Genomic DNA, 12397 nt, shown 5'->3' with positions numbered 1-12397 from the left:
GTGATTCACTCATCAATCATCACCAATCTAAGATAATATTCCTAGTAAGAATTCAAGATTGTTACTAGATTGATAAAATACTTATGGTATATAAACTAGATTGATAAAAAAATAATAATAATAAATATTAATAAACTAATAAATAAATATTTTTTGACATAAAAATAAGGACGAAAACGAGCCCAATCCGTAATTAACAACATTTTTTGGATATCATCTCGACATATTCTAAGGTTATGAATATATATGATATTGTATAATATTGTAGTAAACTTTAAATGAATTAATAGATACTAGATATATCAATAATACGAGTGTTCTGTACTGGTGCCCACTCGAAAAGAACTTCAAGGTTAAGCGTGCTTGAATTAGAGCACAACTAAGATGGGTGACCGACTGGAAAGTTCATCTAAATTATGCAATACTGTATAAATACGAAAAATAAATTGTGGATATACAATCAAATAAAAAAATAAATAAAATAAAAAAATAAATTACAGACGGTGGTGGTGCCGCCGCTAATTAGCGACGGCATTTGCCGTCGGTAATTTTCCGGCAACTCTCCGCCGTTCAATGGTGGAAATGTCGGCAGCTTTGCCGCCGTTAATTGTCGGCGGCGGCCGATCGCCGTCGGTAATGGCGTTACGGACGAGCAAATCACCGACGAGGATTTGCCGCCGGTAACTACATTACCGGCCGCCGTGCCGTCAATACTGACGGAAAATCGCCGTCGGTAATCTTCAGTTTTTTTGTAGTGGGACTACCAAATCATGAAATCTATTTGAAGGTGAGAATTTTGATTATATTGTTGAGAAAGGTATACCATGCTAAAAGGATTATGCAATAACACTTTATTATTGAAAACAAGACTTGGTCGTCATGTTTTAGAAGTAAATATTCTTACAGGAGAAAATACATATAAAAAACTTTTATTACAAAAATGTCACTGATTCCATTTGATTTGAGATTGCCTTTTAAGTTTAAACGACGACAATTCACTCTAAATTTCACGCATGATCAATTGTATCAAGAGTACGAAGTTATAGTGGACTTAAAATTTTAATTTCTGAAGATGATAAAAATGATGATACTATGACCACAAATATTGTTTATAGGGAAGCTTCCAAAATGTGTGATACAATGTGTTTTTTTTTTCTTTTTTCACTTTTATTTTGATTTACTATATTTTTTGTCTAATATTCATGTATTTTGTACTTCGATTATTATTTAAATACTCCCCCCATCCCATTATTTCCGGCCACATTCTTTTCGGCACGGAGATTAAGAAATGTGTAGTTAGTGTTTAAGTTAGTGTGGTCCCTTTCCATTTGACTTTTTCATGATACTTAATTGAAATTTTAATCCCAACCAACTTTACAACTACTCATTTTTTTTATTTTCAATTAATTTATTTTAATTTATTTTAGATCATTAATTTAAAAAAACTGTAAACTCACGAATTACTCAAAAAATTAAATGTGTGGCAGTTTGTGATTCCTTTTCATTAATCAAAGTAAACTAAAATTAATGAAGTAATGAGTTGGACGGCTGTTCCATTTAAATTATGAGAATTCAACACAATCTAATGACAAAAAAAAAGAGTGCAGAACAGACAAGGTATAGAAAAAGGCGGCAACTTAAATTATTGCCTCCAAATAATTTCATTTCACAACATTTCAACATATTTTCAGTTTTCCACCAAATTCTAGTCTATAAATATGCCATCATTTGGAAGTTGAATCAAATCAACTGCATCTCCAAAAAAAACCAAAAAACTCCCAAAATATGGTGAGCAAAAACCTATCTAATCAAGATAGGAACAAAATAGTGTAGTTTCTTCTAGCCAATTTGAAGAATGGCAAGCCTAGATATGGAGTCATGAAGGAGCCTGCCTCAATCTTCAATTCCTCCCAATGCAACATTACTCGTCTTTGGGCGGCTGCGAAGAAACAAAAGGAAAGTGGTCAGCAAATATATCTATCAAGTGCGAAACCAGGAGCAACTAGAAGAAAAAGAGTTAGTGTCAATATAGAGCTAATTCAAAGCCTAGAGCTACACAATGCATGAAGTACATGAATGAAAATGCACCAATGCATTTGGTGCAAGAGCTTGTGGAGAAGTTACAATGTCCATTTCCACAGCAGGGGCTACTAACTGAATTCCTACAGTTAGGAATATAGGGTTGGTAGATTTCTTTTGTTAAAAAACAGATGCTGCATTTTGTAAAGGAAAGGTTTTAGTTTGCAAATCAGTGCCTACATCAATGATGATGTATTTTGTAAAGGATTGTTTTTTGCCTATTTTGAATGACTGAATGTATGTAGCCTATTTTGCATCAATCCAAACCATCAAACACCAGATACACAACATCAAAGAAGGCACCAGGCGGCCAAACCATCAGACACCAGTACACAACATCAAAGAAGGCACCAGGCGGCCAAACCATCAAACACCAGATACACAACATTAAAGAAGGCACCAGGCGGCCCAAACCATCAAACACCAGATACACAACATCAATGAAGGCACCAGATTGCATCAAACAACCCGATACATCAACATCAAAGATGGCACCAGGCGGCCAAACTATAATGCAATCAAATACCTATCCTCTACTTTCAAAATATTTCTCAGAAATTAGCCAGCAAAAAAATTCATCATAGAAATTGCATCGAAATTAGGCATTCATCATTTCAGCACGTTTATTACCAACAACCAAAAACGCATACTTCAATCCCCACTGCAAGCACATAAAAAATTAGAGAACAAGTGCTAAAAGGAAACTTCTCACCGAATAAGGAAACATTTGCTTCAGAATTTGGAATCTGGTAAGCTTTTTCTTCATCGGAGGCTGGTCCTCCGTTTCCGGGACGGGCGTCCACCCGCCGGAGTCCGCATCGTCGAGTACATCTGCGCCGTACACTCCAAAGGACCACGGCGACAGTGTGTCGGCCGCAATAAGGCCGGAGAGATTCTCATCGCTCTCCGTCGAGTCCGGTGGAGATTCTGGAGAGGCCGAGGGGTCCTTGGAGGTTGCGATAGGTTCAAATCCGACCGGGGAGCTTTGGATCTGAGAGCTTTTCTCAACAAATGGCGGATTGAACACCAATCTCCGCTGAATCGGCGGAGATTCGGTGTAGACGGCGGGGTGAAAGGGGGAGCCCTCGCCGTCAGTTTCTTCATCACAATATGGCCAATCGCTGCCAAAGCCGTGCTGAGTCGACGGCGAATCAACGGCGGACGGTGGTTGTGGGAGGACGCTGCTCAGAGACGTCAGATCTTCCTCAAAGGAGCCATTTTTCTTCATCGCGGTGGACCAAGACTTCTCACCGTGCTGGAACAGAGAGGTCGGCGGGGTGAGCGAGAGAGAGAGAGATACGAGAGGAACAGAGGCCGATTAACGGTGATTCACCGGTGATTCAACGTTGAAAACCCTAGAGGAACAGAGGGGGCGGCGGGTGAGAGAGAGAGAGACGAGACAATTGCGGGTAGGGTTAGAGTGAGTGGTAAAAAGTGTAGGTTATAGGTTATAATTAAGAGTTAATTAGTGAGTTAATTAGGGAGTTAATAAAGTGCGGTTTTTACTTATTTTAGAAAGTAGACAGAAATAATGGGACAAACTAAAAAGGAAACGTGGCCAGTTTTAATGGGACGGATGGAGTATATAATATTAGTTGTGCATCATACGGATGAACGTACTATTATTATTATAAAAATTGAGATTTTTTTACATATTGCGTATCAAAAGATAGTAGAATTTTTTTTCACCCTTTTATTTGCTAATTACTTCCCCCGTCTCTAAAAATTATGGTCTTATTACCATATCAGTACATTCCTAAAAATTGTGATTTTTTCTAAATTGGAAATGACTCCACAAATCTCCTCATTTATTATTTATAAAAAGTTGTGCGATCTTATGTCCATTCAACACACAACTACACATTTGTTCTTAAACTCGTGTCATCTCCTTTGAACCACAATTTTTAAGGACGAAAAAAAATTTTATTTTTTAGTCGATCGGGTACTCAAAAAATTTAACTTATTTGTTATTCTACAACTACTAGAATATGGTGCCCTATAACTATTTGTTATAAATAGTTATGTGACACAAAGAAAACACATATAGATAGTTAGTAACACAAATAAATAAAATGCCTCAAATAAATAAACTTCAGATTATGATACGAAATCATATAATTTCAAAATTCGTAATCATAATCTTAAGCAAGACCAGATTTATTAAACTGATTAAATGTGTACGCGCTCTGACTTTGAGTTAGTGAGATTCTTCCCTAACAACTAATCAATTGTTTTTTTTTTTTGAAAAAACAACTAATCAATTGTTAATAAGTTGGTTTAATCCAAAAAATTAAATATGCTTAATTTGCGAGCTAGAAAGAAACTGTGTACCATACTGGTTCAACGCAATAGTATCATATTCGGACTATTGATGACCTCACAGAACTAACAGGTATCTTAAAAAAAGAAACCATAAAATATAGTAAGCTGTAATTAGGTAAAAAAAAAAAAGTTTTCTAATTAATTAACAGTGAATTTAAATTGTAGTGAACACGCATTAGTCCGGCCGCTCCCACAGTTCACGCATTAGGTATGGGGTGGGACTATTAGTTGCTATTATTAGTTCGTCGTTAGATAAGCAATAATTTATCTACTGATCAATAAATTAATAGTAGTATGTTTTTTTGTTCTACTTTGTATACTAATATACATTTATGGGTGTATTGATTTGAGATTTTTGTAGGATTTTTTTGGATTTTAAAAATTCGGAGGTATTTAATCCAGATTTTTAAAAGTCTTTAAAAATCTAGAGGTATTCAATATAGATTTTAAAAATTCTTAAAAAATCTTTAGGTATTTAAAAGTTTGTGGATTTTAAAACTTTATGGATTTTGATGGATTCTCCTTGAAAAATACAAAGAGAAAAATCTCTCCCTATCACACGAAATTTCTCTGGATTCTTTCAAGTATAACTTTTATTCGTGTCAATTAATACTTCTCAACAAATAGTGGAATTATTGCATACAAAATATTCCCAACAAAAAAAAAAAAAGCAGACTCAATCACACCATGTACGCAAAGCTCACCTTCTGCACTTTTACTGCTTCATCTTTTTTCTTTTTGAAGTAAAAAGACTTGTCACGCTAAATATTGCAAATTAGTAATTCAACCCGAGACTTGTCACGCCATGATGCATATTGGAAACAAAAAACATGGTTATCAAATGATGCCTATCATCATATATTCAGAGGGCCTCTCAAGTCAAACCCATTAAAACCAGAGTTCTATACTTCTCAACAAATAGTGGAATTATTGCATACAAAATATTTCCCAAAAAAAAAAAGCAGACTCAACTCGATCACACCATGTACGCAAAGCATACCATCTGCACTCTCCTGTTTCATCTTGTTATTCTACTGGCAATCTGATCTTCATTCTAAATCTTAAAAAAAACTAAATATATTAACATAATTTTCCAATTCCAGCGATAGTTGGGCTTCAACCGGCGTTGGGTTGCTGCCTTCCTGATTCCTATCAAGTCGATGGAAATCCATAAAATAATTCAGTCAAATTCTGCATAGAGTCTATGAATTTCCTAAACCAACGAAAATTCATGGACTTTTTAAAGTCCAATAAAATCCAACAGAATCTCAAACCAATACACCCTCCTAATTTATCAAAATAATACAACCTCCGTCCCATAATAATGTGCCTTTATTTCTATTTTGGGACGTCCCACAAGAGTGTGCATTTACCATTTTTGGACACTACCCTACCACTAACTCCTTATTTCTTATTCTTATTTTATAATAAAGTGAATCACTTTTTTAACTCCCTAATCACTAATTTATTAGCGACAAAAACTGCAACTATAACAGTGTAATTGTAGCAACAAATAGCAAGCAGAGTATCGTATCCACGAGGACTGATGAACGAATTACTCTAAATAATTCTAAAGAAAACTCTAGCAATATTCAGGCAAAGCAAATAAACGAAAGGTTTAATAGCACTAATCTTAGAACAAAACAAATAACATTCAGGTATAAAATCAAATGATAAAACGACTGATCCTAGGGAAGTAAATTCATTAACCAAATTCACGTAATCATATAATACATTCCTGAATCCACTAAACAGTTAGGTCTCAAACCGAATAGCTACACATGTAAATTATTGATCAGATAATTCACAAGAATTCAAGCACCAGGAATTATGAATCATAAACTGGAAGGCAAAAAGGTAACAAATTAATCACATAAATTCAACTAACTATTTACAAACCCTAGAATCAGATAAAGAACTTAGCCAGACATAGTAAAATAAAACACAAGCATAATTAAAAAGACAACAATTGTAAAAACTGAATTATATAAAACTCAGAATGAATGTTGAATGACAGCTGAAATCTTGCAGGAAAAATAAAACTAATTTATGAAAGCAATGAAAGTTTAAAGCTATGAAACTAAGAAAATAAAGTCTGGACCCCCAGATAGGTCAAAGAAAAGGCCTATATATAGTCTCAGGGAAAAACCCAGCTTAAAACTTGAAAATAACTAAGAAAAACGTAAAAACTTAAAAAATACGGACGAAACGGCGATCTGAACGGCGGGCGCCGTTTTCCTTCATAAAAAACCCCAAAAACGGCCTGTGCCGTTTTTCAGTTTCCAAGCACAAAATTCGGACAACAGGATCGGTGGTCAACTCGGCGGGCGCAGTTTTGACCGCCGCTTTTCTTCATCAAAATGCCCAAAATCGGTGACCTCTCCCAGTGATCGCCGTTTCAGGACTGCTGCGCGCGATGTTTTTGTTTCGGCCATATCTTTCTCGTCCAAACTCCGATTTGCAATCCGTTTGCGCTTACGAACCCCTATCGAGATGAACTACAACTTCTATTTTAGACAATTTATCCAAATTAGATCTTAAGATTCCTGTAAATTTCATCAAAGTTCGAGCAATTATCATATTTCACAAGATAAATCAATATAAGCACAAAACAATCATCCAACACTCAATTTCCTATAAAAATAACATCATATGTACACTATTAACCATGAAAACATGAGTGTTATCATTCCCAATACACTCATCTAATATTTTATTAAAGTTTGTGCCATAAAAAATGATGCACACTCTTGTGGGACGGATAGAGTATAATTTATCACTACAACAAAATTGTCTACGAGTGATATTATATAATTTTAGTGACATCACCCATATATATATATATATACTTGATTACACATAAAAGCGTAAGCAAATATTATTGTATTTAAAAATGTATTCCCTCTGTGCCATTTAACATGACCCCTCTACTCTTGGGCCCATGTTAAATGGGACGGAACCAGTAATAAATTTTAAGATATTTATTTATGTAATAAACTTTATGAGATTTTATATACGGGCAAGAAATCAAATTCACAGGCTGGGACAATACAATTTTCTCTTGTAAAATTATTATCTTTGATTTCTTTTTCCCTAGTTTGGCTCTTCGATTTGTCTAAAGGAGACTTATGTTTATTTGTCTAAGATTAGTTTAAGACTCTCTCTCTCTTTATGTGTGTGTGTAGTCCCCGTTGACTGATGTTTGCATGCATACAAAGAGTAGACTTTTGAGCTCTCTTTTGGTCTATCTCTCTCTCTCTAATCAGTAGGCCCTTATTTATGATCTGTGTTACTCTAACAATTTGCTCCTATAAAACGCCATTTCCGATCAATTTATCGAACTTTGTTTAACATATTTCCTTAGCCTAACCTTCAAGTCCTATTCAAGAAATCATCTGTACCAATTCGAGATGACGTCCAAGGTGAAAATTTCCCATCCCTTTACTTACTTTTGTTTATATACCTTTCTTGTTTGTCACAAAAATTCTTTCTCCCCACGTTAGTTTATATGTTTGGTTTAGTGACCAATTCTTTGGAAGTTACACAAATTCTTTGATGGAATTTTAATCTGTCACTCGATGTTTATGGGCTACTTTTCTAGACCAATAAGAACATGATTCATACTAACAATTAAAGTTCATTTCAATTGTAGTTACGTTGAATTCTCTTCGTTTTGGCTAATTTTAGTGGTTTTAAGGGATTTATAGTCGAAAATTGTCTCCCAAAGTAATCAATATCATGTGGGCCTCTGGTAACAGAAGTAATCTTACTTTTTTATCCTTAGTTTTCACAATCGAGTGGCTTCACTAATTATTTTTTTCTTCTTCTTTTTTCCTGCAGAAAGTGGTGTTGAAAGTAGAAGTTCATGATGAGAAAGGGAAGCAGAAGGCTATGAAGGCAGTTTCTAGCCTACCAGGTAATTGCTATACAATTCGCCAATTCTGCCTCTAATTCATGTGATTTTACACATTTTATTTTATTCTACTCCATATTTTGTTCCTTTTCTGGCTTGCCCTGTTTTATCGTGCTATGCTTCTTGTCACAACTTGAATGTTTTCTATATAACAGTATTTTACCCAACTCATATATCTATACGATCTTCCCTCAAAAAAAATATATCTATACGATCAATACATATCACATGTATAATACGATATAATAAAATTGTACGCGTTGAAACTCAAAGAGTAAAATACGTTGTTGTAGTCAATGGCAGACACAGGAGGTGCTGGGGGAGCACCGGCACCCTCCAACCAATTTTCATTTAATCTTTTTCAACTCATATTTAGTATTTTTTCCGATTTATATATATATATTAGCGTCCCTCACCTTTGGTAATTTATGATTTTAGCTCAGTCCAAACTAATTTTGGGTGTTGAGTAGGAATTGAATCCCTTGCGATGGACATGAATGAGAAGAAAATGACAATAATAGGGAATGTGGATCCAGTAGAAGTGGTGAATAAATTGAAGAAATCATGTTTCCCACAAATACTAACAGTGGGGCCTGCAAAAGAGCCTGAGAAGAAGGATGGTGAAAAGAAAGAAGACAAGAAAGATGAGAAAAAGGATGAAAAAAAGGATGATGATAAGAAGAAGAGTGAGAGTGAACAAATTGCAGAACTCCTCAAATTGTACAAGAATTACACTTATTACTCACCATACTGCCATGTCTACAGTGTTGAGGAGAACCCCAATGCCTGTGCCATTTCCTGATTCTCTCTCTGTATCATATCAACAAGGGATACATTATATATGTAGTTGTGCATAGCATTGTTGACAATGAAAATAGTTCTGGATTTTGTCATGTATAGATAGCAAACAGAGGACAACAGAAAGGAATAAACTTTCAACTTTTTGTGATTTTGATTTGAGACAATAAGACCTTTTAGTTTCTGAAGTCTGAACTAGGGATGACAATCGGGTACGACGGGTACGGATAGTGACTATCCATACCCATACTCACGAACTAAATGGATAGTGGTTTTTAACCACGAAACTATCCATGGATATCAAATGGTATCCAAACCCGCTACCCGTGGATACCCGTTACCCGTCGGGTATCCGCGAACCCGTTATCCGACGGGTATTCGTCATCTGCTATCCGCCGGATACCCGCCACCTACTATCCGCCGCATACCCATGAAACAGAATTTAAATATAAATTTACAACAAATTTAATAGAAAAAAAAATTCAACACAAATAACATAGTTCAAATCCACATGTTGAAATCCACAAAGAACAATGTTTAAATTCAAATTCATCAACTAAAATATAAAATCCAACAAAATTCTATAATTGCTCAACAAAATTCAATTTTAAATTAGACTATTAGAGTTTGTGCCTTAGTTCAGTTTCTGTTTGGGCCTATTTTAAGATATAATATGCTAGCTTATAATCTCAAAATATATATTCAAAGCCCATATTTTATGAATTTTTTTGTGGATATTTGACGGGTAATTGACGGGTAATTGGCGGGTATTTTTCACGGGTAAACGGGTTTCACGGGTATGGATAGTAAGTATCCAAACCCATACCCACGAACTAAATGGATAGTGAATTGCAACCACGAAACTATCCGTGGATATCAAATGGTATCCAAACTCACCCTAATAGGTTCGGGTTTTCGCGGATATCCGTTACCCGCGGGTAGATTGCCATCCCTAGTCTGAACTAGTCATGATACTTGAAAGTAGTGCTGTATAATTAAATAATACTCCCTCCGTCCCATTAAAGTTGGCCACATTTTCATTTTGGTTGTCCCACTAAAATTGGCCACTTTCTAAATATAGAAACATTTAATTTAATTAAGCTCAATTAATTAATTTAATTAAAACTTCTACTACTTAAATCTAAATCCTCAATAAATAAAAACACACACACACAACACACACACAGCAGCACCGCCTCTTTAAATCTCCCTTATCTCTTCTTCTCCGGCGGCCAACAGCAGCACCGGCCGCCTACCGCCGGTCGCCGTCCCTTCCCTTCACCTCCCTCTCCCTCGTCTTTGGTCTCTCCCTTTGTCTCTCTCGTGCGCGCACACACGCGCACAACAGCACCACTGACGCCGCCCCCTTCTTCCCCGGCGGAGAACACCGCCAGCTGCAACGACCGCCGGCCACCCTCTCAACTTCATCTCTCGTCTCTCACCTCTTCTCCCTCCAAAAACACAACACCCTCACTGAAGCAGATCTCTATCTCTCTCTCTGAAGGCTCCGCCGCCCACCTCGTCGGCGGCGCGGGTTTGCTCTGGTTTGACCGTTCTGGGTTTGCCTCTCCGCTGCTCCGTCTCTCCAGTCGACGCTGCCTCTCTGATTTGGGGCTAGGGCTCCGCCTCTCCAGTCAGCGCTGCCTATTCGATTTGGGGCTAGGGCTTTGCCGCTCCACCTCTCCAGTCGCCTGCCTCTCCGATTTGGGGCTAGGGTTTTGCCGCCGCCGCCGATTTGCCTCTCCAGGCAGCGCCGCTTCCTTCGGATTTGGAAATTGAGGGAAAATTTTGAATTTTTAGGGTTTGGAGATTGAGGGTGGTAGTTTTTGGCGTCGATGGTGGTGGTGGTGCTCCGATCGCCGGCGACGGCGAGTTGCTGGCTATGGTGGTGGTGGTGGTGGTTGTTGGCGTCGATGGTGGTGGTGGTTGTTCGGGTATGCGATCCGATGGTGAGGAAGAAGGCGGAGGATGGCGGAATCGTCGAGTTCGAAGCTCGCTGGTCGTTGATTCTGGTTTCAGATCTCCTCTTCTCCTTTTCATTTCTTGAAGATTTTTGCAAGATTTGCGGTGGTGGTGCTCCGGTCAGAAGATTTTTGGTGGTGCTAGTGATGGTGGAGGATGGCGGAATCGTTAAGATTAATTTTTATAAGATTTGTGGTGGTGGTGGTGCTGGTGGTGGTGCTTGCGGTCGGTGGTGTTGGTGCTCCGGTCGCCGGTCGCCGGCGGCAGCGAGTTGCTGGCAGATTTGTGGTGGTTGTTGGTAGATTTACTAATTAAACCATTAAGATAAACAAAAGTCATTTAAAAATATGGACTACTTAATTAACTCATAACAATACATTTCTTAATCTCCGTGCCGAAATGAATGTAGCCAACTTTAATGGGACAGAGGGAGTACTAAATTTGACTTGTAAATTGTAATGAAACAAAATATAAGAGGCTCTATGTAATTGCAAAGGTTGAAAGATACTCTATGGTGGCAGATTGGATATCTTCTCTGTTGTTGTGTAGAATATTGTAACGACAGTTGCAACAATAGTTATCAAAATAACAGCAGAAATATAAACAGCAGAGATAAATTTTCTACGAGTTATAAATATAACTTGTAGATATCTCTGGGAGGAAAGAATCCACTACTTAAATGTGAATTACAAAAAGATTCGTAATAACGAATCCTAACGTCAAAAGACGTGGAAACACAGCTGAGAAAAACACAATGAAAAAAATCACAATTCTCACAAAACACTCAAAACTGCACTAGACAGAATCAAAGATTTTGGTATACAAAAAACAAGAGATGTTATGTCAATTATTGCAACAACACTCTCAGTGACACAGACTCTGTCAAACAGCTCGCTTTTCTTTGTTTGCTCTCTACTTTTTATCCTCATCTTCAAATGTAAGACATGACTCCTTTTATAGACGGTTGAAACCCTTGAAATGCAGTCTCCAAGAACACTTACAAACTATGGTTGAATAGCATTTGAGTATGAGAGTTATAACTTGTCAAAAATATGCTCCTCAACTCCACTACTTTGTAATCACTCCTTCATAAACTTTCACTTGAATACTATTTGACTTAGCCTTTATTCCTCATTGAAAAATGTTACAAATGTTACATTTGAACTCCTTTTATAAATTATTCCTACAAAACAATAATTTGCGAAAAATAGCAAAATAAATATTAGTGGTTCAAAATGTGAACCCCAACAATCTCCCTCATTTTTGTCTTTCTTCACAAAACATGCACAACCACAAAAAGCATAAATATGTCCAAAACAAATA

General features: G+C 36.7%; 1 protein-coding gene across 3 annotated transcripts; it reads left to right on the top strand.

Moving 5' to 3' along the window:
- Nucleotides 1-7443: 7443 nt before the first annotated feature.
- LOC131018085 (heavy metal-associated isoprenylated plant protein 39-like) lies at nucleotides 7444-9263 on the top strand. 3 transcript variants are annotated; one of them, XM_057946813.1, is made up of 3 exons: nucleotides 7444-7823; nucleotides 8242-8317; nucleotides 8785-9263. In XM_057946813.1, exons 1-3 carry the CDS (start codon nucleotides 7812-7814, stop codon nucleotides 9114-9116), a joined length of 420 nt encoding a protein of 139 aa, XP_057802796.1. In that variant the 5' UTR covers nucleotides 7444-7811; the 3' UTR covers nucleotides 9117-9263. The 3 variants fall into 3 exon arrangements, with proteins under 3 accessions (XP_057802796.1, XP_057802798.1, XP_057802797.1); XM_057946815.1 differs by lacking the exon at nucleotides 7444-7823 and adding an exon at nucleotides 7871-8152; XM_057946814.1 differs by lacking the exon at nucleotides 7444-7823 and adding an exon at nucleotides 7871-8161.
- Nucleotides 9264-12397: the final 3134 nt, after the last annotated feature.

This window comes from Salvia miltiorrhiza, chromosome 3 (assembly GCF_028751815.1).
Source record: "Salvia miltiorrhiza cultivar Shanhuang (shh) chromosome 3, IMPLAD_Smil_shh, whole genome shotgun sequence".
Classification (NCBI taxonomy): domain Eukaryota; kingdom Viridiplantae; phylum Streptophyta; class Magnoliopsida; order Lamiales; family Lamiaceae; genus Salvia; species Salvia miltiorrhiza.
This window is presented reverse-complemented; position numbering and strand designations above follow the sequence as displayed.

Coding starts and splice junctions, on each gene's coding strand:
- LOC131018085 (XM_057946813.1), top strand. Junction 8,318..8,784: donor GGCAGTTTCTAGCCTACCAG/GTAATTGCTATA, acceptor GGTGTTGAGTAG/GAATTGAATCCCTTGCGATG.